The sequence below is a fragment of the Macaca mulatta genome, chromosome 7 (genome assembly GCF_049350105.2).
Source record: "Macaca mulatta isolate MMU2019108-1 chromosome 7, T2T-MMU8v2.0, whole genome shotgun sequence".
Classification (NCBI taxonomy): Eukaryota; Metazoa; Chordata; class Mammalia; order Primates; family Cercopithecidae; genus Macaca; species Macaca mulatta.
In genome coordinates this window covers 143,539,902-143,567,832 of record NC_133412.1, presented here as the reverse complement: position 1 = coordinate 143,567,832, position 27,931 = coordinate 143,539,902, and the positions used below count along the sequence as shown (strand labels likewise).

Below are 27,931 nucleotides of genomic sequence, written 5' to 3'. Positions count from 1 at the left end.
CAGTGTCTGTTGTTCCCCTCTATGTGTCTATGTGTTCTTATTATTTAGCTCCCACTTATACGTGAGAATGTGTGGTATTTGGTTTTCTCTTCCTTTGTTAGTTTGCTAAGGATAACGGCCTCCAGCTGCATCCATGTTCCTGCAAAGGACATAATCTTGTTCTTTTTCATGGCTGCAAAGTATTCCATGTTGTATATGTACCACATTTTCTTTGTCCAGTCTACCATTGATGGACATTTAGGTTGATTCCATGTCTTTGCTATTGTGGATAGTGCTGTAGTGAACACACACATGCATGTGTCTTTAATGTTTTTTTAATGCTTTGTCTAGTGCATGACACACGGTGGTCAGTAAATGTTCATGAAATGACTGAACAAACCGATAGATGTAAGAATAATATAATGGAATGTTTTTATATTTATTTATTTGTGACACAGGGTCTCACTTTGTCACCCAGGCTGGAGTGCAGTGGCACGATCTTGGCTCACTGCAGCCTTGACCTCTTGGGTACAAGTGATCCTCCTGTCTCAGCCCCTCAAGTAGCTGGGACTACAGGCGTGCATCACCACACCTAATGTTTTTATTAGCCGTATTTTTCATAGAGACAGGGTTTCATGATGTTGCCCAGGCTGGTCTGAAACTCCTGAGCTCAAGTTATTCACCCGCTTGTCCTCCTAAAGTGCTGGGATTACAGGTGTGAGCCACCACACCCGACGTACTTATTTATTTTTGAGACAGGGTCTCACTCTGTCACCCAGGCTGGAGTGCAGTGGCACTATGACAGTTCACTGCAGCCTCGACCTCTTGGGCTCAGGTGATCCTCCTGCCTCAGCTTCCTGAGTAGCTGGGACTACAGACATGCGCCAGCACACTTGATTACTTTTTTTTTTTTTTTAAATTATTTGTAGAGATGAGATCTCACTATGTTGCCTAGTCATGCCTTGGACTCCTGGGCTCAAGTGATCCTCCGCCTCAGCCTCCCACAGTGCTGGGATTCCAGGCATGAGCCACTGTGCCTGCCATAATGGGATGTTTTAAATAAAGAGAAGCAGTAACATGATCTGTTTCAGCTTTCAAAAACTGGTATACATGGTTCTTCACTAAATACAATTCGAGAGAGAATGAGGATGGGCACATTGTATTATGAGGGATAGGAAACTGGCTAAGATACCAGAAACAAGGAGAAGGAGTAGATGGAACACCTCTTGGAGAGAGTCAGGTAAATGGAATAATTCTCTAAAGATTACTTCAAGGATCTTTATTAAGATCTTTTCAGATCCTATTAAGATCTTTTCAAAACAATACTTAAGAAAAACTACAGTAAAAAATCTAGGAATTACATTGGGAAAATAGAAAGGCAAGCTGATAGATGTTCAACTGCAGAAACATTTTGTGAAGCCATGTGACTAGGCAGAAAAGTGGTCAATGATTACATGTGATAAGTACACAATTATTTATTGAGGGAAAAATAGCCAAACATACTTAGATGATAGGGTCAGAACTGCTGGTTTCAGAAGACTGAAAAGTAAAGTAAAACTATTTTTAAAAATGTATTTAGCATTTATTATGTGCCTACACTATGATTAGGAATCATGGACACTAGAATAAAGAATAAAAAATGATCCCTGTTTTTAAGAATTTTGCAGTTCAAGCCAGGTACTGTGGCTCTTGCCTGTAATCCAAGCACTTTGGGAGATCTAGGAGGATGACTGCTTGAGGCCAGAATTTCAAGACCAGCCTGGGCAACATAGCGAGACTCCCACCTCTGCCACAAAAACAAAACAAAACAAAATATTAGCTGTGTTTGATGGTGCATGCTTGTAGTCCTAACTACTTGGGAAGCTGAAGTGGGAGAATTGCTTGAGCCCAGGAGTTTGAGGTTGTTGTAGTCCTAGCTACTTGGGAGGCTGAGGCAGGAGAATTGCTTGAACCTAGGAGGTGAAGGTTGCAGTGAGCTGAGATTGTGCCACTGCATTCCAGCCTGGGCGACACAGCGAGACTCGGTCTCAGAAAAGAAAAAATGCCAGAATGCTTGAGTTCAGATCCTTACTCTATCACTCACTAACTGTGTGACCTTGTGCAAATCACCTCACTTCTATCTGCCCCAGTTTCCTCAGCTATAACATGAGAGTATTATTAGAATCTACTTATAGAGTTGTGAGGATTAAATGATTTTTTTTTTTTCTTTTGAGATGGAGTTTTGTTCTTGTTGCCCAGGCTGCAGTGCAGTGGCGTGGTCTCGGCTAACTGCAACCTCTGCCTCCCAGGTTCAAGCAATTCTACCTCAGCCTCCCAAGTAGCTGGGATTACAGGCGCTCGCCACCACGCCTGGCCGATTTTTCTGTATTTTAAGTAGAGATGGGGTTTCATCATGTTGGCCAGGCTGGTCTCTAACTCCTGATCTCAGGTGATCCACCCATCTTGGCCTCCCAAAATGTTGGGATTACAGGTGTGTGCCACCGCGCCCAGCCGATTTTTGTTTTATAAATACATTTGTAGTGACGAATCTGTAGCAGGTACTGTCTTAAGCACTTTACCACAAAACAACTCATTTAATTCATTGAAGTACTTTAAGGGTACTACTATGTGGGGATTAGACTTTATGGGGCAAGAGTTGAGTCATCTAGGAAGGGTAGGGTAAGCTGTGTCAGTAATTTCAGGGATATGGGGCTTCTATTTCTATTTTTCCCTCCTTTTATGCCTTAGTTTATTAAAAAACCCTATTACTGCAATAGTCCTTTCCGAAACAAACAAACAACAACAACAAAGAAAACCAAACCTGTTAGAAGCTCCCAGAAACATTTTTACCCTTGCGAGGTTTCCCTATAACTGGAAATGTTAGAAATTCCTGACCTAGGTGTAATTTTCAATTCCAATAACAGTCAATTGACTCCAGTTGGGCTTTGTATATGTACTAGGTACTATATTGGCACAGGAAGTACAAAAATGAATATAAACTAATTACCTTGTCTTCTAGGAATGAATATTGCAATAGGGTAATGAGACAATTAAACAAGTAATTTCATGTTTTCAGGCAAAGGGAAGAAGGCATCCAAAGTCATGGAGATAAGCAGTAGCTGTGGGTGGGGATGGGTGAGGATGATATGGTGAAAAGTGATAGCAAATATTAAATTTTGTTTACTGTATAATGCAAAGTAGAGAATGTCCAAAGATGGCTAGAAAAGTAGATTATGGGGATTTTGAGTTTAAACTTCATCTTCTACATTTTTTTTTACTTTGATTTTCATCTTGGGGATATACTTAGAATTTCTTTAAAAATCATTTTATCATATTTGCCTAGGAAATAGTAGAAAAAGTCTACTGTAAGGAGGAGACTATAACAAATTTTTTTTGCTTAATACAAAATCGATGCTTTGAGAAACTTTAGCCTTTTATTATTGACTAATATTAAGTCAGTGCAGAAGTAATTGCAGTTTTTCCCATTTTTTAATAGCAAAAACCACAGTTACTTTTGCACCAACCTAATAAGTAGGCGTCATTAATAAATGTTGAAAATGCTTGCATTTTTATACATAATCACCAGGTTCATCTCAACTTTTTTGAGGCATGATTCAGATTCAATGAAGTGCAGGTGTAATCACCCAACGGGTTCTTCTTGCTTGCTGCCTAGAGGAGCCAATTTATCAAGACAGGGGAATTGCAATAGAGAAAGAGTTTCATTCACACAGAGCTAGCTGTACAGGAGACTGGAGTTTTATTATCAGTCTCCCTGAAAACTCAGGGATCAGGGTTTTAAAGGATAATTTGGCAGGTGGAGGGTCGGAAAGTGGGGAGTACTGATTGGTCAGGTCAGAGATGAAATCACAGGGAGTTGAAGCTGTCCTCTTGTGCTGTGTCATTTCCTGGGTGGGGACTACAAAGACTAGATGAGCTAGTTTATAGATCTAAGTGGTGCTGCCTGATCCATTGAGTGCAGGGTCTGTAAAATTTCACAAGCACTGATCTTAGATTTCACAATCGTGATGTTATTCCCTGGAGCAATTTGGGGAAGTTCAGAATCTTGCAGCCTCCAGCTGCATGACTCCTAAATCATAATTTCTAATCTTGTGGCTAATTTGTTAGTCCTGCAATGGCAGTATAGTCCCCAAGCAAGAAGGGGGTTTATTTCAGCGAAGGACTGTTATCTTTGTTTCAAAGTTAAACTGTAAGCTAAGTTCCTCCCAAAGTTAGTTTGGCCTATGCCCAGGAATGAACAAGGACAATTTGGATATTAGAAGCAAGATGGAGTCAGTTAGGTCAGCTCTCTTTCACCATCATAATTTTCTCAGTTACAATTTTTTGAAAGGCAGTTTCATAAGCATTTTAAATATAGAGTTTATTCTGTAGTTGTTGAGTGTGTTATTCTGCAAAGGTAACCTGATGTTCCTGGTGTGTGTGTGTGGTGGTAGGCCCCCTCCTGCCCTGCTTATGCCTGACTGGCTACCTACTATAACAATATGATTTTAACATATAAGCCTAATACATATCTGTTGGCCTTCCAGGGGTTCCTTTTGGAAAAGACTTAATGTTAGAATTTGAAATTTGGTTTTGGAAAGCTTGTCAAATAATGCAGGTTGAAAACACTTAATCAAAACAAGATCACAAGACACAATAAAATAATAGTCATTAATTAAGTCAAGGTGATAATTGAAAGCAAAGACCTTTATTCTTTAATAGAAAGGAGACTTGGTTTCCTAAACAATCAAAAGACCTAATAAAGACAGCACAAGACCAACACATCTTTCTCTCTTTCCATTTTTGTAGATTACTCAAAAGGTGAACAAGTCTTTTATTATCTCTTAGTATATGAAAATATTGTTTAAAAGAGAAAACCAAATTCTACCTTTGCATCAGTATATTGTTAATGCTAAAGCTAACTTTAATAAACAAATCCATTTAATCTCAATCAGCTGTGAACACACAACATTCCCATAACTCTTTTATAATCTATTAAAGAGCAGATCAGTGGCCCCCAAAACCCATTATTTTGACTCTGGCCTTGCATCAGTATGCTTTTGATATTAATGCTCAATTTTGATTTTGATGCTCAATTTTTTAAAAAGTGAAATAATCCCCTTCTAATTTTAGCCAACTTGATCACTCACAAAATTCATACGATTCATGTTCCACAAAACTTCTATTAGGTTGGCACAAAAGTAATTGCGGTTTTTGCCATTACTTTTGCACCAACTTAATACAACCTGTTCAAACCTTCAGTTTTGTCCTATACTTCCTCTTTGATATTGGCATTCTACCTTAGGATGGAAATTTATTATACATTTATTTCCCCATTATCATTCATTCATTCATTTTTTTTTTTCCGTAAACCTACAATCTGTTTAAACCTTTAGTTTTGTCCTATGCTGACTTTTTGATATTGGCATTCTTCCTTAAGACAGAAATGTACATTTCCTTCTTTCTTATTGATTGATTTGATTGATTGGTTGACTGACAGGGTCTCACCCTGTCACACAACTTGAAGTGTAGTGGCGTGATCACAGCCTACTGCAGCCTCATTCTCCCGGGCTTTGATGGTCCTCTCACTTTAGCCTCCTGAATAGCTGGGACTACCGGCACACACCACCACACCTAGATAATTTTTTGTATTTTTTGTAGAGATGGGGTTTTGCCATGTTGCCCAGGTTGATCTTGAACTTTGTACTCAAGCAGTCCACCCACCTCAGCCTCCCAAAGTGCTGGAATTACAGGCGTGAACCACTCTACCTGGCCCTCCTTATCATTTAATTTACATTTCTTTCCTCCTCCTGTTGTCCACACAAAGTTACCATGTAAAGAAAAGTTATCTCTATTGTCAACTTTCTTCACATCTTACTTTCTTCATATGCACTGTATTTAGAATTGTTTCTCTTGTATTCAGTAATTTTAATTGTATATATTAACTATAACTTTAACTCTTAGTAACCCTAATTTCCGGTGAAGAACCTAGGGAGTAAGGTAATTTTCAGCGGTTTTATACCAGTATTTGTAGATAGAACCATTTCATAATTTCCAGAAAGATAACCTTCTCAATCTGTTTATTAACAGATCTAAATATATTTAGCTTTTCTGTGCCATATAAATGACTCAGACATTTTATAATTATCTGTTATTTAATTTAGCATAACATGATTTTAAGTTTCTGAAAAAGAGTCTTAAAATTATGAAAAACTTGCTTAAACACTTTTATACCATTTACATTCATTTAATTTATTCATTCTTAACAGTTAGACTTGAAAAGGTCATTAAACAAAGCTGGCTATCATCCCAAGTTATTTATTTTTGTGTGTTTGTCTTTAAGACAGGGTCTTGCCCTGTCACCTAGGCTGGAGTAGAGTGGTGCTGTTATGACTCACTGCAGGCCTATAGCAGTGCACCACCATGCCCTGCTAATTTATTTTTTGTTTTTTATTTTTGTAGAGACAGGATCTTGCCATGTTGCTCAGGCTGGTCTTGAGCTCCTGGACTTATGGATGTTAGCTACCATGCCTGGCCTCAAGTTATTTCTTTGTTAATAGTTTCCACAGCTTGTGAAACCCTGACATTACATACATGCATATTTTGCTGATCAGAAGCTACAGCTATTTTCATTAAACCAACAAAGTAGTCTTACTTTAGTAATGTGAACTAAAAGGCATTTGAGTTACTTTCTGTATTTCTGATAAAATACTTGATTTAAGAGATTACTTTTAAAGCCATTTTGTTACTGGAAAGGGGTCCTGATCCAGACCCGAAGAGAGGGTTCTTGGATCTCACACAAGAAAGAATTTGAGGCGAGTCCATAAAATGAAAGCAAGTTTATTAAGAAAGTAAACAAATAAAAGAATGGCTAATCCATAGGCAGAGCAGCCCCGAGGGCTGCTGGTTGCCCATTTTTATGGCTACTTCTTGATTATATGCTAAACAAGGGGTGGATTATTTATGCCTACCCTTTTTAGACCATATAGGGTAATTTCCTACATTGCCATGGCATTTGTCAACTGTCTTGGCGCTGGTGGGAGTGTAGCAGTGAGGACCACCAGAGGTCACTCTCATCACCATCTTGGTTTTGGTGGGTTTTGGCTGGCTTCTTTACAGCAACCTGTTTTATCAGCAAGGTTTTTATGACCTGTATCTCGTGCCAACCTTCTTTTTCACGCCGTGACTAAGAATCCCTTAACTTACTGGGAATGCAGCCCAGCAGGTCTTAGCGTTATTTTACCTACCCCCTATTCAAGATGGAGTTGCTGTGGTTTAAATGCCTCTGACAAATTCATTAGAATGTTTTCATGTATTTTGTTAGTGAAATATCACGTACACATGATGCATAAACATAGAGACATACAGACACAGAAACAGAAGCAGATCTTATGGCATTCTAAGATTCTTCATTTGCTAGTTTGCAAATAATCTCTTCCTGTTTAGGCTACCACTTCCTTGATTACTTAATTCATTGCCCTAAACAGCTGTTTAACTAGGTAGCCCTAAATTGCAAACATTACTCTTAGGTGAAAATTTATACCCCCAGAGGCACAGAACTTATGTCTATATACCATTATTTGCTGAAACAAAAAGAATCAATCAAGATAAGATTGCCAGGAAAAGTATCTTTAAACATAGGTAAGGTTTGTTATGTAAACTTTAAGCCAGTGTCTTTCCCATTGTAAAAATTTCTAGCTGCTTGGGTATAGGGGGATGCCCTTACAAATGGAGATTTCCTTTATAGAAGTAAATTTATTTTACATAGAGTTTCAAAGTAGCCAGCTAAGTGCTAGAAAGTTGTATTTTGGAGACTAATCTTGTTAGATACTTAGTTCGTTTCTTGATTAGATTACTGACTTCAAAGTGGAGCCCTTTCATGAATGGGACCAGGAAAGTATTTCCAGTTTCCAGGGCCTAATACATATACATTTAAAAAATTTCTATGTTTGTTTGTTTGTTTCTTCTTCTTCCTTTTTTTTTTTTTTTTTAAAAGGTAGGCTCTCATTATGTTACCCAGGCTAGTCTTGAGCTCCTGGACCCAAGTGATTCTCCCACCTCAGCCTCCCTGGGACTACAGGTGCACCACTTGTTGTCTCAGTGTGGACTGCCTCAGGGTCTGATATTAAGTGTCTAAAAACCAGGCACATTTGCAAGGCAGTGCATCTGGATCTTTACAAATCAAGGAAACCACTTTTACAGTGAATCTTGGGTCTCCACAAAGAGCAAAATGCCATGATACCAGGCCACACAAACTTCCGTAGTGCACCTCACTACAAAGACGTTTCTCTAAGTGACTAAGCCACACCTTTCTTACCTAAATGTTTTAAAAAAATAAAATAAAATGAGTAGCTGCCTGTAGTAACAACCATTCACCATAAACAACTGCTGTTGGTCACCTCCATATTGTAGCTCTTGTCAGTGATTTACCAGCCATAACATACACAAAGGTCTCTCTCACAGTACAAAGTAATCTCTGGTACTGTCAAAAGCCAACAAGATCAAGTAATGCAGTATGGAAGAGAGCAGAGTTTTAGATATGAGAGGAACCTGTCCATGACTTTTCAGACTCCACAAGAAGACAGAATACCCCAAAAAGGGAGTAAATGGTGTGTTTTTTCTGTGTTCTGTGTTCCTTAAGGGATGTCAGTCATTAGAAGTCTCCTTTAGATTTCTTCCTGTGTTACCAAAATAGCAAAAGGAAGGAAGAGCAGAGTAGAAAGAAGTAGAACAAGTTTAGCTAGGAACAGTGGCTCATGCCTGTAAACCTAACTGTTTGGGAGGCAGAGGTGGGAGGATCACTTGAGCCAGGAGTTTGAGACCAGCATGGGCAAAATAGCAAGACCCTGTCTCTACATAAAAAAAGAAAAGAAAAACATTAGCTGGGTGTGGTGGTGTGCTCCTGTAGTCCCAGCTATTTGGGAGGCTGAGGTGGGAGAATCACTTGAGCTTGAGGGATTTAGGCTGTAGTGAGCTGTGCCACTGTACTCCAGTATGGGCAACAGAGCAAGAGCCTGGAGATTTTAAATTTTGTAAAAGGCCAGTGAAGTTTTATACTTTTCTCAGGAAAAATTATGCCAGCAAGATTGGAAACAAACAGAGGACTCAAGGGATCAAACATATTTGAAAAGGGGTCTCAATTGACTGAAAACAAAAACAAAAAAACCCACCAAGAACCGGGATCCAAGAGAGGAAAAAAGCAGAAAGTCCTTTCCCCCCCACAAAAGATAGCCTAAATATTACTTTTAATTAAGCTTTTTTTCTTGTATTTAAAAAAATGTTAAAGAGACAGGGTCTCACTACATTGCCCAGGCTGGTCTCAAACTCCTGGCCTGAAGTGATCCTCTCTCCTTGGCCTCCCAAAGTGCTGGGATTACAGGTGTGAGTCATTATGCCCGGCCCTAAGTAAGCTGACTTCTGATCAGAGAACTCTAAAAAATAATCTTTTCAAATTCTTATTATCAGATTTTAACCAAGACAGTTATAAGGTAGGTCTCTCAGTTTGCATGGTTCTAAAACCAGCTTTTTTTTACCCCCCTTCTTGTGCTTGCAAATGAATTATTTTATACATTTCAGAGGATCCCTGTTTTGGCTGTTGCTGCTTATGACCATCCCAAGTTAGGTGGGTCCACTTTCCTAGATATTTGCAAGAGGATGTCCCATAAGTGTTATATTAAATCATGCTGGTGTTTCTAAAAAGAGCACTCGAATTTTGAAGCTTAATTTTTCATAATTTGTGAACTTTTCAAAAGTCATAAACTGCTTCTTTGGCTTTTGAAAATTATTCAACTTGCCTGCTTTACAGTTGGGTAAGGCTAGAGAACATGCCACACGCCTACGTTGGAAATCAACCTTATCTGCATCTAAGTAAATAATTAAAATAACTTACCAGATTTTCCATCAAAATTAAGAATTGCTAACAGTTATCATTATAACATGTAATCGAGACTACTGAAAATAGATTTACATGCAAGGTGTGTAAAGAATGTAAAATGTGTCTTTAGTAAGAGTATAAGAAGGCATGGGAATATAAATTTTTGCCTAGAGGGTTAAATGATTGTTTTAAATTAGGTGAGATAAAGCTAAAGGTTTAAACAAATTGTGGAAGGTTTGTAAAGGTTAATCTTAAAAACAAAATTCTGTGTGGGAATACTGACCAAATTAAAAAGGATATTGTCTGGTTTTTTTATAAAGTGAACTTTGGAATAAAACCACAAGGGTTTCTTAAGGCGCTGTTCTACTCTTTAACAAAAATTTGTAAAGGAATTGTCAAGATAAAGATAGAGTTTAGTCTTCTTCAGGTTATATTTTGGTGAATAATATTAGTGTATGTTCCAAAATTGTATGAGACTTCAAAAATCCAAATGTCTGAGTATATGCTATCACTCATAATTAGGGTTATTGTGTTGGGTTATTGTAATCCACAGAGGTGACCAAATTTCTTAGTCATTTGTGTTTTTGAATGAAATGACCCTAGGATATTTTGGCATTCACAGACAATTGTTGTCTTGTTTTGATCCTCTTCAAAAGATGGTTATAGTCCTTGAGTACAGGTTTGTGATAACTTTGGAGATTGTGAACAGGAGTTGACTGAGTGATCTGAACTGATGGAAGACTGAAATAATCCTTTTTGAATTTTGCTTGGAATATTGCTGATCATTTGTTTTGTATTTCAGAGTCAAGGAAATGTTTCTCTTTTTTGCAGCTTTTGACAATTGTAGGGGTGAACCAACCAGTGATCTCTGACTGCAGCTCAAAAAAAATAAAAGGGGTGTGCCGTCAAACTCCAAATGGTCATGGAAATGGAGCCTCGGATGATGGCTCCCTTTTACTGGGCACCCTTGGATAGGACCCTGAGAGAAAATCTGCTGTTTTCCCCAAAACAACGCCTGTCAGCATGAAACTGACCCTTAGATAGGACCCTGAGAGAAAATCTCCTGTTTTCCACAAAACAACACCCCCTGTCAGCATGAAGCAGTTAAGAGCAGTCATCGTCCCTATCTTAACAGCAGTTAGATGTTACTCTTCAGAGGGGGAATTGATGGCAGTGCCATCACACTGGCTGCAGCAGGGAGATGTGGGCGGTAACAACAGGAGCGGCTGCGGGATCAGCAGTGGCAGTGGTGGGTCCCCTGTGCCTTGTGTCCCTGGGGCAGCCAAATGTGTGTCCCCCACCCTCACATGGCCAGGCCAAACTCACCCCCAGGTCCGAAGCCTCTGTTGCTTCAGACCCTGGCCCTGCATTGCCACTCTTGCCTGCTGCCACTGCAGGGAGAGCTTGGAGAGGAGGTGGGGCTGGACCCGGGGCAGCGCCATGCTCCATGGAGCCAGCGGGAGCCAGGGACAAGCAGGAATCCCACTGGAGCCTGCTGCCCTGGGGGCTGTGCTATGGGGCCAGGCCGAGACGTGTGCCCGCAGGTGAGCAGTGCAGTTAAGCAGAGAGGGGCCCTGAGGCCAAGCTGGGCCTGGGGCAGTGCCGTGCTTATACGCACAGCATGGGGGCTGGGCCAGGGGTGCAGAGCTGGGGCCGCACTTTGGGGCCCCAGGGTGGGAAGTGGGAGCGGCACCTGCTTTGGGAACCTGGCCAGCAGATCACCCACCACACCCACCCCACCAAGGGCACTGCACTGGGTTCTTGCACCTTGGGAGCAGGCTCCGCAGGGCCTCATCCCCGGGGTCCGCCCTGCATCATGGTGACTTCTGAGCCTGACACTTGCAGTGGCCGGGGCTGGGGCCCACTATCTGCTCTGGAGGCCCCCCACAGGCAGGGCTGTGAGCCAAGCGACAGGGAGCCCCAGGCCACCCCTCAGCGCCAGGGCCACAGCGGGGAGCCTGTGGTGATGTCACTCCTGCCCTGGATATTGGCCCTGACCCAGTGAGGACCTGGAGCTCCCACCCCAGGCTGTGAGGAGGCACAACTAGGGCTGGCTGCACACTTCATGGAGCAGATGAGAGCTCCGCCCTCCCAGGTGCAAGGACCTAGGCCTTTTTGTACTCTTCACCCTCAAGGGCCCAGGAAGGTTCCCCTTGCCCCCACAGGCTCAGGGGTGTCTTTTCCTGCTGCCTGGCCTCTCCCTGCTCCAAACACCTACTCTGATCTCAGTGCAGGGTTTGGGCCAACCTGAGTGCTGTCAAAGCTGGGCCCAGTGTGCACACACTTAGGGCAGTGCTGACACACCAGCCCCCCGCTGCTTTGGCCCCCCAGACTTTGGGCACCAACAAGCATGAGGGCAATCCTGGGGGTGCTGAGGGCAGCTTGGCACTGGCCTGCAGGTGCCCCTTGGCACAAGCAGCCTGGTCACCATGGATGGCGGCAGGAGGCAGACAGTCTCCTGGGTGGAAGGGTATTGGTCCCTGGTGAGGCCCCACCTTCAGGCCAAGGTGGGCCTGAAGGCTGGGGGCTGGGCTGCCAGTCCTGCAGACTGGAATGGGTACTTGTGGTGCCTTTTATGGGCTTTCCATGGCTGCCCATGGACCAGTCAGCACACATTTCTGCTCTGAGGCCCATAAATGCCCCAGGTTCAGCCACATCAGAGAGGATGATGGGATGACAAGCTCCAAAGAGGAGCTACCCTCTCTGCTAACTGAGTACTTGTTGAGATGACCTGCCTACAGAGAGGAGCTACCCTCTTTGCTGAGAGTTGAACACTCATTTGGGATAACCTCCATAGCAGAGAAGAGCTAGGAGCCGAACACTCATCAGGACACTCTGGATGCTGAAAGGAGCTGCCCCCTGCGGGTCCCCTCTGAGCTCTTCTGTCACTCGGTAAAGCGCCTCTTTGTCTTGCTGACACTCCTCTTGTCTGTGTATCTCATTCTTCCTGGTTGCTGGACAAGAACTCAGGATCCATCGAATGGTGAGGCTAAAAGAGCTGTAACGCAATCAGGGCTGAGACATGCCCCTTGCTTGCCACATTGTGGGTGAAGAGAAGGAGAGAAAAGCTGCAACCCTTCATGGATCCGAGACCTGGAAGCTCCCTGAGCCAGGGCTGTGACTTTCTCCTTGGGACCCTACAGTTCTGGCATCTCCAGGCTTCCAAATGCCATCGTGTTCCCCAATGCCAGCTGTAGAAGCTGCTTGTGCTATGCCTGGTCCAGCTGTAGCCTTGCAGAGAGCCGGCACCTGGAGCTGCCCACCCTGCTGCGGCAGCCACACAGAGGTCTCCTGCCAGAAAAGCGACACCCCAAAGTTCCTGTAACAAGACAACAGAGTGCCAAAATGTATCAAGCAAATGTTGAAAAATTGATCTGGAGAAGTAGACCATTTTATAATAATAGTTAAACCTCAGTATCCTCATTTTCAGTAATGGATAGGACAACCAATAGAAAATCAATAAGGAACGAGAGGATTTGAACAACACTATAAACAAATTAGATATAACAGGCATATATATATATATATATATATATATATAACATCATCAGATAACAGCAGAGTGCACGTTTTTAACATATGGTGTTTGCAAAACTGTATATTCACATGCAGAAGTATGTGAAAGATGGATTTTTGCCTTAACATAATGTACAAAATTTAACTAGAAATTTATTAAATACCTAAATGTAAGAACTAAAACCATAAAACTCTTAGGAGAATGGAAAAAGCTTCAATACTTCCGATTTGGCTGTGATTTCTTGGATGTGATACCAAAAGCACAGGCAACACAGCAAAAGATAAACCGGGCTTCATTAAAAGTAAAAAATGTTGTGTTTCAAAGGACACTATGAGGAGAGTTAAAGATAGCCCACAGAATGGGAGATGGTATTTACCAATTATATATTTGCTAAGAAGTTAATATCCAGCATATATAAAGAACTTTTACAGCTTAGTAACAGAAAACAACCAAATTCAAAAATGAGCAAAGGACCTGAGAAGACATTTCTCCAAAGAAGGTAATACAAATGGCCAATGACCAATAAGCACATGAAAAAATATTTAACATCACTAGCTATTAGGGAAATGCAAATCAAAGCCACAATTGGTTACCACTTCATACCCATTAGGATGACTATTTTATATACATATATATTTATATATATTTATATATGTGTGTGTATATATACACATATGTATATATGTATGTATATACATATACACGTGTACATATACACATACATACACACATATCATTGGGGTAGCTGTGCATTGCTTGTGAGGATGTAAAATAGTGCAGCCACTGTGGAAAACAGTTTATCACCTCCTCAAATTATTAAATATATAATTACCATGTGATTTTGCAATTCTACTGCTAGGTATATACCCAAAAGAATTGCAGGAAGGGGCCGGGCACGGTAGCTCACGCCTGTAATCCCAGCACTTTGGGAGGCCGAGGCGGGCGGATCATGAGGTCAGGAGATTGAGACCATCCTGGCTAACGCGGTAAAACCCCTTCTCTGCTAAAAATACCAAAAATTAGGCATAGTAGCGGGCACCTGTAGTCCCAGCTACTCCGGAGGCTGAGGCAGGAGAATGGCGTGAACCCAGGAGGCGGAGCTTGCAGTGAGCGGAGATTGTGCCACTGCACTCCAGCCTGGGTGACAGAGCAATACTCCGTCTGAAAAAAAAAAAAAAAGAATTGCAGGAAGGAACTCAAAACAGATATTTGTACACCAATGTTCATAGCAGCCAAAATGTGGAAACAGCACAAACATCCACTGACAGATGAATAGGTAAATAAACTGGTATGTAAATGCAAAGGATTATAATTCAGCCTTAAAAAAGAATGAAATTCTGAAATTTGCTATAATGTGAATGAACCTTGAAGACATTATGCTGAGCAAAATAAACCAGACACAGAATAACAAATATTGTGTGATTCTGCTTATATGGGATACCTAGAATACACAAATTAATATAGACAGAAAGTATAACAGATGTTTTCAGGGGTTGGGAGAGGGGAGAATAAGGAGCTATTTTTTAGTGGGTATAGAGTTTTTATTTGAAGAAGTTCCAGATATAGTTGGTGGTGATGATTGTACAACATTGTGAAGGTACTTAATGCCACTGAATTATGCATTTAAAAATGGGTAAAATGTTAAATTTTATGTTGTTTATTTTACTATGATATAGATAAAGACAGACAGGGGGGTTGTGTATCCAATGGAGTTTGATTGATGTCTGGGAGAAAATTAGTGAGATTGATCTTGGGAAAGAAAAGGGAAAATAGAGTGTTTGTTAATCTAGTCTTCAAAGCTCAACAAATGGCTATAATCTTTGGTGTTAATGAACTATTTTGTTTCATTTTAATTATGTCCAGAATTGTTATTTCTAGAATAACAGGTTAACACTGGTCATTTACTTTATAACTTTTAGATTTTGTAGATAAGAATCTGAATGAAATGAAGGGCTTTTCCTTTTCTGGTCTGAAGGTAAATAATAGGAACCTTGACAACAGTTACAGAACTCTATAGTGGTGAATTCTTCCTCTATAATATATTACCCTTGGGGACTGTTCTACAACCATTATCCCAGCATTGCTTATTCGGAGCCAACCGGAGACCAGTTAGCTCCTAAGATAGCCAGCAATGCTTAGAACACTTTTTTTTTCTTAAAGCAGTTTATGTTTTCTGCAAAGATGTATTGTAGCAAAATGGCTAAAAATTCATGCTTTGGAATCACACAGCCTGACTTAAGTCTTAGCTTTGCAAAGAGCTGTGTGACGTTTTTGTAAAGTTGCTTAATCTGTCTGTGCCTCACCTTTTAAATTCTTTGAAAAAATGAGTACTTGTGTTTGTCAAGAAGATTAAATGAGATAATGTATATAAAGTACATAGCATATTATTTGGTACATAATAAGGTCTAGGTAAACATTAGCTGTTGCATCTGCCATTGCTCTTTTAGACAGATTCAGGGTCCAGACATATAGTCAGGGGTTCAAAAGAAGGTATTTCTTGTTTAACTTTCCAAGGCTCTTCTATTAGGTACACTTTCTTTCTCTCTTAATCCTATAGTGGTGTCATTCTTATGCTACCTTTACTATTTTGCATTTAGACTGCTCATCTAAATTAGACACCCAGCAACCCGTTTTAATCTTGCCATATTTTAAAATGTGTTGGCACATTATAACCAGAGCTCACTAAGCTCTTCATTCATTCACTTAAAAAAAAAAGTTGAATCCCAGTCTTTTTACTTCCTCCTTTTCCCCTCAACTCCTTTTGGACCTTAAATGCCTAAGAGCTGAATTAATTATACCCCTTAGCTCCAAAATACACTGTTATCATCAGTATGTTCCTCTCAGGTTCTTTTTTTACCCTTCATACCTAAACCCTATCCTGTATCTTTCTCCTCATAAATACCCACTCTAATGTGTCTTTATATTTCTTTAAATATGCATGCATATTTGTAAATAGGTAATACTTGTGTATATGTTTTTATTTATAGGGAGGTGTTGTGCTATGAATATTAACATTACATTTTAAAACTCCATGTTTCTTATATTTATTTTTTACATTTTTATATTTTTACAAGCCTGGTTACCTTGTAAATAGCTGTAATAGGTTTCTGTCTCATGGGTGGTCAGACTTTTCCTGTCAGTTAATGAAAAACTAAGAATATATTATTAAAGATCTTTTTTGCCCCTTTGGTTTCAAATCTTTTTTTTTTTTTTTTAATTTTACTTTAAGTTCCGTGATACGTGTGCTGAACGTGCAGATTTGTTACATAGGTATACATGTGCCATGGTGGTTTCCTGCACTATCAACCCATTATCTAGGTTTTAAGCTCTGCATGCATTAGGTATTTGTCCTAATGCTCTCCCTCCCCTTACCCCCCACCCCCATGACAGGCCCTGGTGTGTGATGTTTCCCTCCCTGTGTCCATGTGTTCTCATTGTTCAGCTCCCACTTATAAGTGAGAACATGCAGTGTTTGGTTTTCTGTTTCTGTGTTAGTTTGCTGAGGATGATGGTTGCTAGGTTCATTTGTATCCCTGCAAAGGACATGAACTCATCCTTTTTTATGGCTGCATAGTATTCCATGATGTATGTGCCAATTTCCTTTATCCAGTCTATCATTGATGGGCATTTGGGTTGGTTCCAAGTCTTTGTTATTGTAAACAGTGCTGCAGTAAACATACGTGTGCCTGTGTGTTTATAGTAGAATGATTTATAATACTTTGGGTATATACCCAGTAATGGGATTGCTGGGTCAAATGGTATTTCTGCTTCTAGATCCTTGAGGAATCTCCACACTGTCTTCCATAATGGTTGAACTAATTTACACTCCCACCAACAGTGTAAAAGCGTTCCCATTTGTCCACATCCTCACCAGCATCTGTTGTTTCCAGACTTTTTAATGATCGCCATTCCAATTGGCATGAGATGGCATCTCTTTTGATTTGCATTTCTCTAATGACCAGTGATGATGAGCTTTTCTTCATATGTTTGTTGGCCACATAAATGTCTTCTTTTGAGAAGTGTCTGTTCATATCCTTTGCCCACTTTTTGATGGGGTTGTTTTTTCGTTGTAGATTCTGGATATTAGCCCTTTGTCAGATGGATAGATTGCAAAAATGTTCTCCCATTCTGTAGGTTGCCTGTTCACTCTGATGGTAGTTTCTTTTGCTGAGCAGAAGCTCTTTAATTTAATTGATCCCATTTGTCAATTTTGGCTTTTGTGGCAATTGCTTTTGGGATATGTGGTCACCCTACTTATGCAAGATTTTTCTGGGACATAGCCAATAATTAGCAAGATACATACTGAATAGCCTTTCCCTTTCTGGTGGTTTCCCACTGGCATCTGTTTCAATTGGTTGGTCCATATGCTAGATGATTGCCAAAGATTTTAGGCATCATACTTGGTCTTAAGGGGGATTTCTAGGTCACATGTCATAGACATACTTAATAAGTTTGAGTTCCTGTTTATAGATGGGTGGAATTTTAAAACGTCTTCCCATTTTTTTGGAGATTCTGCATTTGTACTGTATATTTATTCATCCTTTCTTTGTCAGACTATCTAGTTTGGAGCTTCAGCAGCCATTAATTTATGGACAACTACTCCTAGCGCCTTATCCCAGTAGAGCAACTACTATGTAGTTTATGAAGAATTTTTTTCATATTTTATGTTATTGGCCCCTAACACTTACCCATTGAGGTAGAGAGGGCAGAATTTATAACTCTCATTTTATAGAAAAGGAAGCTGAGGATCAGAGGTAAACTGACTTGCTTCAGTCCACATATCTAGTAAGTTATAAACTTAGAATCAAGTCTTCTGACTTTGATTTGCTTCTACAATATCTAAAAGGGACAGGGAAAAGGATAAATTTTGGTTTGTGGTTAAAGTAGGAACTGTCCAGGTTAGCTTTACGTCTTCCTCAGAACATAACATAATGCCTAACACATAGTGAATGATGATTTGCTTCTGCAGTATCTTAAAGGGACAGGAAAAAAGAGAAACTCCAGTTTGTTATCAAAGCAGGGAGTGTGCAGTTTTACTTTATGTCTTCCTCAATTGATAACACAACATCTGACACATGAGATTCAATCAGTAATTTTTACTGAGCAAGTGAACTGGGGATTATGTAGGTATCTGTATGGCCTAAGTTCAGTTGGTCATGCCACTCCTCAATGCTGTGGTAACTCTTTTATTGCAGCAGTGCTTTGGCTTATAGATAAACCCAGTTCTGTAAATATTCTGGCTGAACAAAGTGCTTCAGGTCAGTCCAGGAGTTCTCATGTTAAATAGTTTGGTTCATTTACAACAGAAGTAGCGACAGGTTAAAAATGTACCTATATAATATGACTTCGATGGGGTGTGTAGTAGAGGCCCTTGTTTGTTTATGGTAAATCTCAGTAAAATTTCTTCTACTCTTCCTTTTCTTATGCAGTTAACTTTGAATAACCAGTAGCAAAGTCCTTTCTCTTGCTAACTACTATATTGCATTCAGCTGCTTAACATTTGTTTCCTGTTCCCAAGATCACCAGAGGCACCTGTAGTGTTTGATGAGGATGTTGGATTTCATAGAAAGATTTTCTCTACATAGTTTGTTCTAGCTTGGGAGAGCTGGGTTGGCCTTGGCCCACTTGTTCAAAGCTGTCACAGTTTTTAAGTCGTTTAAAAACCTTCAATAATCTTGTTCCATCTACTTTTCCACTTTATCTCAAATTTCTGTACCTTCTCCAATACTTCTCACCTCTATGATACAAATTGAGGGTGCTGTGCTCCAAGAAAATCATTTAGTAAGTTAAGCTACTATTTTTAATACCCAGCCCTTCAAGGAAGTTAAAATAGCATCTTCCAGAAGTAGCACTTTCTTATTTAATTTATTTAGAGAAACAGGGTCTTGCTGTGTTGCCCAGCCAGGTCACAAACTCCAGAAGTAGCACTTTCTATGATGTATCTTTTTATTTTATTATTTTAGAGAATAAATTCTTTTTATTCTGTAGCTGCAGAGATTTTATGCACAACGTATGCTTTTTATTTATTTTATTTTATTTTTGAGATGAGGTCTCACTCTGTCACCCTGGCCGGAGTGCAGTGACACAGTCTTGGCTCACTGCAATCTCTGCCTCCCAGGCTCAAGCAGTCCTCCCACCTCAGCCTCCTAAGGTTGGTCATGTGCCACCACGCCTGTCTAATTTTTTGTATTTTTGGTAGAGATGGGGTTTCACCACGTTGCCCAGGCTGGTCTCAAATTCCTGAGCTCAAGTGATCCACCCACCTTGGCCTTCCAAAGTGCTGGGATTATAGGTGTGAGCCACCGTGCCTGGCTAAGGTATGCTTTTTAAATTAAATGTTTCCTGTTGAGTCTTTGTTTGGTCATGTTTTTCTTTAAATCACAAATTGATTTGCTAGTGCTTATGTTAATACTGTGAGCTTCAGGTGTAAGCTTTTCTCCCACCAATGGGAAGAACTTTCAGAAAGCCCACATATGTCTCTTTTTATTTTTGTTTTTGAGACGGAATCTTGCTCTGTTGCCCAGGCTGGAGTGCAGTGGTGCGATCTCTGCTCACTGCAAGCTCCGCCTCCCAGGTTCATGCCATTCTCCTGCCTCAGCCTCCCGAGTGTCTGGGACTACAGGCACCTGCCACCATGCCCAGCTAATTTTTTGTATTTTTAGTAGAGACAGGGTTTCACCGTGTTAGCCAGGATGGTCTCGTTGCGATCCGCTTTCCTCAGCTGGGATTACAGACGTGAGCCACCGCCCCGCCCCCTCCCCGCCCCGCATATGTCTCTTTAAGTATCTTTTCTATTGTGACCAGTGTAGGCTGGTGATTATGGTTATTCCTTCCAATTGCACCACCAGATTTTTGGTTCTTGTTTCCAAACTATCTCCTTTCTCTTACACTATGGCCCTGAATTCTACCAGTAGCTGACATTAAGAACCCTAGGGAAGTTCCTTTTTCCTTTTTTTTTTTTAAGCATAGGTAAAATCCCTTCATAACAATGGTTTCTGTACAGTGAAATCCTTTCTAGCACTTAGTTGTTGGTCCATGGAAATAGCACTTTGATACTCAGTTTTCTTTCCTTCTCTTTTTTCTTTTTAAAAATATTTTATTTTACTGTGGTAGGAACACTTAACGTGAGATCTACTCTGAACAGATTTTTCAGTGTACAATATAGTATTATCTATAGGCCAGTGTTGTACAGCAGATCTCTAGAACTTGATTCATCTTGCATAACTAAAATTATATGTGTTTAAAATAGTCAAACTCATAAAAACAAATATTAGAATGGTGGTTTCCAAGGACTTAGGGAAGAAGAACTGGGGAGTTGCTAATCAATGAGTAGTCAGTTTTTTCTACAGTGAATAAAACTTGTCAATTACTATACCCAAATATAGATTGAGTAGCCCAAATCCAAAAATCTGAAGTCTGAAATGCTTCCAACTCCAAAACTTTTTTTTTTTTTTTTGAGATGGAGTCTTGCTCTATCACCCATGCTGGAGTGCAGTGGCGCGATCTCGGCTCACTGCACCAACTCCAAAACTTTCTAAGGGCCAACATGATGTTCAAAGCAAATGCTCATTGAAGCATTTCAGATTTCAGATTTTTGGATTAGGGATGTTCACCTGGTAAGTTTAATTCAAATGTTCCAAAATCCCCCAGATTCAAAATTCAAAACACATTTGGTCCTAAGCATTTTGGATAAGGGATACTCAACCTATATATGGTTGTACTTGAAGTAGCAAAGGAAGGGAAGGTAAATTTGGTGATTTAGTCCTACCATGAAACAGCAGTTACCTTTCTGGTTCTGAGGTTTCTCTGCCAATACCTACACCACTGCCTCCACCAACCAAAATAGAAAGAAAAAAAAAAATGAAACTCTCAAGAGATTTTTCCAAAGCACTATCATACATAAATTCTCCAGAAGCTTGGGAGAAGGAAAGTGTGGAAGGGAAGGTATGGTTAGGAATCTCTCACACTAAATTAGGAACAGTTCATTTGATAATTGGTAAAAATGCATAGCTTCTTCTCATGAACACAACTAACCCTGCTGTGGTAATATCAGGAATGTCAGGAATTGGGTCCTTTGAATACCATCAACAGGATCAAAATTAAATGTGAGTAGAAGAATTTACATGTAGGCTGGGCATGGTGGCTCACACCTGTAATCCTAGAACTTTGGGAGGCCAAGGCAGTAGTGATTGCTTGAGGCCAGGAGTTCATAACCAGCCTGGGAAACTGAGTTATGAACTCCTGAGTAGCTGGGATTACAGGCGCCCGCCACTATGCCCCCTAGCAAGACTGTCTCAAAAAAAAAAAAGAAAAAGAAAAAAAAGAAAGAACTTAGAGTAATCACCATTACTCTTTAAGTTCTATATATATCTTTCTTTATATATTCAACAAAACAGGTGAATCACTGTGTTTATATTTTCAGTTGTGCCTCATTTGAGTGAGCAACTCAATACTCTTGATACTGCTGACCTTGTTCATGACCATTCACCAGCTCCATCACAGCCTGACTCGCCAGCGTCTCCTCTCCATCAGCCTTTCCTGCCCAGTAGGCTTTTCCTCCCTTTCTCTTCATCTTCTCTAATCCCTTTCTTTCTTCTTCACCCCCATCTTTTTACTCCTCCATGATTTTCTCAGGGCTGGGCTTCAACATCGTCGGTGGGACAGATCAGCAGTATGTCTCCAACGACAGTGGCATCTACGTCAGCCGCATCAAAGAAAATGGGGCTGCGGCCCTGGATGGGCGGCTCCAGGAGGGTGATAAGATACTTTCGGTGAGAATGGGCTTCGGCCTCCTTCACTGTCCTTTGCTCCCTAAGCCCTAGGTCCTACCCCTATCCCTTTCCTTGGAAAGATTTGGGTCTGGAAATATACAGATTATAGAGCTGAATGGGAGCAACTCTGATCAGTCATTCTTTCCAACCCTATCATTGAGCATGGAGGGCAATATTATGCTCACCTGATAAATGAGAATGTGAAGCCCAGAATGTGAAGTTACTTGTTCAAAAAGCACGAGGCAGGAAGCAGCGAGGGACTCATACGGGGAAAAGAGATATAAAATCCACAAATTTTGTCTTTCATCCATCATTGCCTCCTTTTGTTGATTAAAACACTAATGTGTATCTTCCTTTGGGGGAATGTCAGCCCTTATAATTGGATTTAACTTCAAAAAACAGAAAGAAGGAAGGTTGGAATTAAGTGTCCTTTTCAGACTCAGAGCCCTTTTTCACCCATTATTAACATGAAAATTTGGAATGCAGTTGATTTGGGTATCTGTCCACTGTGTTCCCATTTCATCCTGCTAATGTCTCTACCAAGACTTACTACATGGAAATTATTAATCTTATTCTTTTCTAGAATTTCCTCAAGGGGAGTGACAAGATCCTTTTTTTTTTTTTTTTTTTTGAGATGGAGTCTCGCTCTGTCACCCAGGCTGGAGTGCAGTGTCATGATCTTGGCTCACTGCAACCTTTGCCTCCCGGGTTCAAGTGATTCTCCTGCCTCAGCCTCCTGAGTAGCTGGGACTACAGGTGCCTGCCACTATGCCCAGTTAATTTTTTGTATTTTTAATAGAGATGGGGTTTCACCATGTTGGCCAGGCTGGTCTCGAACTCCTGACCTCATGATTCGCCCTCCTCGGCCTCCCAAAGTGCTGGGATTAGAGGCGTGAGCCACCGGGCCTGGCCTAAGATCTTTTTTTTAACATGTTGAATCATAGCGCAATGTTTAATAATGTTTAAGAAATGAACAAGTTAAGAAATTCAGGCAAACCTAAAAAGACTAGCTGATAAATACGGGCCCACAGACCTCAGGTCTTAAAATAAATTAGAACAAGCCTACAGTAAAAACTATTAAAATGCAAAATATAACTCTGGCCCTATTGTTCATTTCTCCACATTACCATAGGTCACAGTAATCCTATGATACTATCAGTTGCTGGGGGATAAGGAGGTGTAGATTGGAGATAATTATTCTGTAGAATTTCTTTTTTTATTAACTTTCAGGACTAGTGAAAAATGGCCAACTTATTACTCGTATGGAAACAGTACAGATGGTTGGTATAAAGAATGGAAAAATGCTGAGGGTGTGAGATATTATCTAGAATATTCTTGGGAGAGCTGGCTTCAAAGGGCTAGACTTAAATAAAAGGAAATTGAAATAGGATAGGGCTTCTCATAGGAGAAGCTCCTAAGCAGAAGCTCCTGTCTTCTCCAGATGGGCCATAAGCCCACGGTCTGAAGAGGAGAAAACTATTCCCTGTTTTCTTTTAGAACTGAATAGGGCAGGATGGCCAGGTTGGGAAAAGATTGAAATAAATGAATGAAGTATAGACAGGAGAAGTCTTGATTGACAGAATTAAGTATTAGTCTCAGAGACATGATTTTGAACCTACCTCTATAATAAGTTAGCTTCATCCCTTAAATTTTTTTTGCTATATAGTTTCATTTGAATTTCACTTCACTTTTCATGCAGTTCAGGTGATTAGTGATTACAGGTCATACGTGTGAAATCTCTTGCTCTTCTTAGTTGCCAGCTTACTGAACACTTCTCTGCCATGCAGCCCATTTGGTAGTAGTACCTGAAGGCAGAGATACAAAGGAAAAGAGAAAGAACATCCATCTTCTCTTCATTTGGCATCTGAGTATTTGAGTGATCAGGCTCAGCAGTATGGATCTGAATGCCTCTTCAGGAAGACCGTGACTCCACTTAGTCCCCAAAAAAGAAAGAAAATCAGAACAAGTAGCTATTAGAGCCACCTAAATTAGCTCAAGAATGTCTAAGCATGTGTCCTCGCTGATCTATAATATAAATATAGTATCAAGCACCACAGTATTTCAGTCCTTCTCATTGACTGTTTTGCCTCTCTTCCATCCGTTAAGCTTCTCCTAGACCCTATTTATTAATCTGTGAGATGGAGACAGTGATAATATACTGTCTTCTCAAAAGGATAGTGAAAAGTTTAGAAGCAGATTATTTCCTTTAGCTCCCAGGGAAAGACATTCATCCAATATGAATCAACTTGGCAGTGGTACTGTAAGGAAATGCTGAGAGTGGGTTGTTAAAATAAAGGTGTAGCATGTAGTTAGAATCTATGCAGCTTAATATTTTGACACATAAATTACATTATCCTCAGAACACTGGAATCTGGGCTCTGTGGATGAAGAATAGGAGTTAAGAAGAGAAAGAAGAGAGCTATATTATTTTAAAAGCTTTGGTTAAAGGTAGATTATTGCAAAATGAGAATGGTGAGAACTATTTGAGCACTAAATGTCAGGTAACATGCTGAGAACTTGAAATTTATTTTGTTTAATATTATAGTAACCCTATGAGGTGGGCATGATTATTGTGCCCAAGCCATTTGCCCAAAGTCACACAACTAGTAAGCAGCAAGGGACTCAAAGTTTGTTTGAGTCTGAATTTGTAGCCTTTGTTTTTAACCACTATGTTATACTGCCTCCTAAAAGGTAAATGAGGAGCTAAGGTTAGTTATCCTAAAGACAAAGTTACATGGTGAATTAACAGTAGATTGCATGGATGGTTTTATATAAAAACTGAAATTAGGCCAGGTACGGTGGCTCATGCCTGTAATCCCAGCACTTTGGGAGGCCAACGGGGGTGGATCACTTGAGGCCAGGAGTTCGAGACCTGCCTGGCCAACATGGCAAAACCCCGTCTCTACTAAAAATATATATAAATACGAAAAATTAGCTGGGCATGGTGGCATATGCCTTGGTGCATGCGCCTGTAGTCCCCCAGCTACTCAGGAGGCTGAGGCACGAGAATTGCTTGAACCTGGGAGGCGGAGGTTGCAGTGAGCTGAGATCATGCCAGTGCACTCCAACCTGGGCGACAGAGTGAGACTGTATCTCAAAATAAATAAAATAAAATAAAATAAAATAAAATAAAATAAAAACTGAAATTCATCTTTCTATAAATGGTAGAATCAGAAATAAGGAAATAAACCTCAATGTAAAAAAAAATTATTAGATACAAGCTGAAATGAGGAACCTTATGTGGACCATTTCCTTACAGAGAAAATAAATTATTGAAAGGCCTCTCAAGTTTTAAAAAAGTGTTGGGGCTGCTGATAAATGATGGAAGATAAATGTCAATGAAGAGAAAAGTAGATGTCTAAATTTATAGCAAAGAGGATTTTGCTTTACCAAAATATAAGGAATATAAAGATGTATACAAGATATTAAATATTACAAAGATATGTTACAAGGAATGATATGTTTATGTTCTGGCCATTTAAGGAAAAGGCATGCAAAAGAAGAGAGGGGAAAAGCCAGGGGAAGGAGAGGCAGAGATAGAAGACATATAGGGGGTGTATTCATCTGTTTTCACACTGCTATAAAGATACTACGTGAGACTGGGTAATTTATAAAGAAAAGAGGTTTAATTGACTCACAGTTCCACTTGGCTGGGACGCCTCAGAAAACTTAAAATCATGTTTTTAAGGTGAAGGAGAAGCAAGTACCTTCTTCACAAGGTGGCAGGAGAGAGAGAGAAGGGGGAAGTGCCAGACACTTATCGAACAACCAGATCTAATGAGAATTCACTATCACCAGAACAGCATGAAGGAAACAACCCCCATGATCGAGTCACCTCCCACCAGGTCCCTCCCTTGACAAGTGAGAATTACAAGAGTTTGCTTCAAAATTCTTCTTTCTAGATCCCATTCCTTAAGAAATACTACGAAACCGCCTATTGCATCACTTACCCGTGACATCCTATTCCCTCTCTGTCCTTAAGTGAACCTCGAAGCCAGAACCGTGAAATGTACTTAAGTATTCATTTATTATTGGCTTTGAAGTTCTCTGTAAAAATGATGCTAAATTATGTATTAGTCTATATTCCCATTTAGTTTTTATGTACTTTCCTATTCTCACATGGGTTATTTTTCCATGTTGTAAAATATGCCCCATTTTTCCCCTAGTAATGTTTGCTAGATAAGCTAAAAATATATCTCTTCCTTAGCATGTATCTATTATAGATAGCCGATAGAAGTAATATTATGTGACATGTAAATTTCCTGGAGTTATTATTAGCTATTAATTTGATCTTTTCATTCTCCCCAAGTAATTCCCACATATTATCTTGTTTTCAAGTTCTAAAATTAAATAACTGCATGATTTATCATGTAGTTTCCTCTTTCTCATCAAAAGTGAAATTTCATTTTTTATGATCACTGTGGATGATTTAAACTTAAAGAAAGAAAAATAAATTTTCTTAAATAATGATGATAAATGATTTTAAGGCCATGTTGCATCTGACAACCGTGAAATAAAAATGGCTATTACCAATGGAAGAACAGACATGAGGTCGAGATGAAAGCTGGAAATTCCTCACCCATAGTTCATTTTGTGTGTTTATGCTGATGAGAATGGTTTATTATTAGAATAGGTTGCAATAATAAACCAATGTGGAACCTGGGATAATTTTATTTTTATTTTTAGAAAAGTAAACTAAGTTTCTCATTCCTTGTGTGTCTGCCTAAATGAAGGGAGGTGAAGAATAGTCATTCCTCAGTGAACATGACATTTTTATTAAGCTAAGGGTGACATATCTGGTCATACTACACAGTTGAATGTTCCATTTTAACACGGAACAAACCCCTTATGTAACACAATGGCACAGATTGACCATTAGCCAGCTTCATTTCATATTCTGTGTAAGTACAGTTTTTAATTTGGTAAATGAAAGAGTTGGTTAGTCATCAACATTTATCAACTATTGTACTTAATGGCCTTCAGAGCACTGTGCCAAGTGCTATGGAAAGTTACAAAGAAAATGAAACACTGGTCTCTGCCCTTACCTTAGAAATCAGTGAGAAAGACCCAGCAGAAACCCCCATCCAATCAGCTGCAGAGATGTTGAAATATACAGCAGCATTCTTTAAACAAAATGCCTCCAGGGAAGGGTCTTTGCCTTATCATCTCTTTATCTCCAGCACCTAGTCCTGTACCTGGCCCAGAGTAAGCATCTAATAAGTTAGTTCTGTGAGTTAACCCCTCCATTATAACACACTGATTTTTTTGGATTGGATCTAAATAATCTATTTTTATGGTGTCTTCAAAAATTGATGAAAAAAGAGACCAAAAAATCTTAGTAAAAAATTACAGGATCTTAGTAAAAAATTACAATATCCAGAGTATATTCTTACATCTATTGCTTATTAAATTGAGCCCATTCTTTCTGTATGTCTCTACATTTGCAAGTCAGAGATCTTGTTTTAGATTATCCTGAGGCAATTCAAAATTCTTAATCAAAGAAAACTAATTTTAACTCAGCTGATTTCATAAGGCAGGAAACAGGAAACACATTTTAACATGCTAACAACCAGAGTTAAAGTAAAAAAATTTTGTTTCCTCATCAGTTAACTAGAACAACACCATGCTCATTCTCTGAACCTTCAGAGTCAGCAAAATTTTCTAGCACATTGCAAATCTGCCATATCTTAGGTTCAATAAACCTTACTATGTCATGAGTTAAGGAGGCTGAAGTAGCAAGTTAATTCTGGGATTACTCAGCTGAGTAGCTCCTGGTACTAAAAGTGAGGTTCAAGGACCAGCAGTCTGGCCATC

The 27,931-nt window shown here is 39.8% G+C and overlaps 1 protein-coding gene and 3 long non-coding RNA genes across 4 annotated transcripts in view; 3 read left to right on the top strand and 1 right to left on the bottom strand.

Annotated features, from left to right (window-relative positions):
* LOC114679595 (uncharacterized) overlaps positions 1-27,931 on the top strand; it is a 167,344-nt gene that overhangs the window by 29,687 nt on the left and 109,726 nt on the right. The window lies entirely within an intron of this gene.
* Positions 1-27,931, top strand: part of SYNJ2BP (synaptojanin 2 binding protein) — a 44,721-nt gene that overhangs the window by 6,813 nt on the left and 9,977 nt on the right. The window contains exon 2 of the mRNA NM_001260960.2: positions 21,981-22,117. Within this exon, the coding sequence (NP_001247889.1) occupies positions 21,981-22,117 (137 nt within the window). The remainder of the gene's footprint in view (positions 1-21,980; positions 22,118-27,931) is intronic.
* Positions 488-21,212, top strand: LOC144330351 (uncharacterized). Its single transcript, XR_013396419.1, has 3 exons — positions 488-1,718; positions 2,383-3,592; positions 20,842-21,212. It is a non-coding gene; the product is annotated as an uncharacterized LOC144330351 (long non-coding RNA).
* LOC144330352 (uncharacterized) lies at positions 20,766-21,685 on the bottom strand. Its single transcript, XR_013396420.1, has 2 exons — positions 21,495-21,685; positions 20,766-21,312 (listed from the first exon to the last, which is right to left on the bottom strand). It is a non-coding gene; the product is annotated as an uncharacterized LOC144330352 (long non-coding RNA).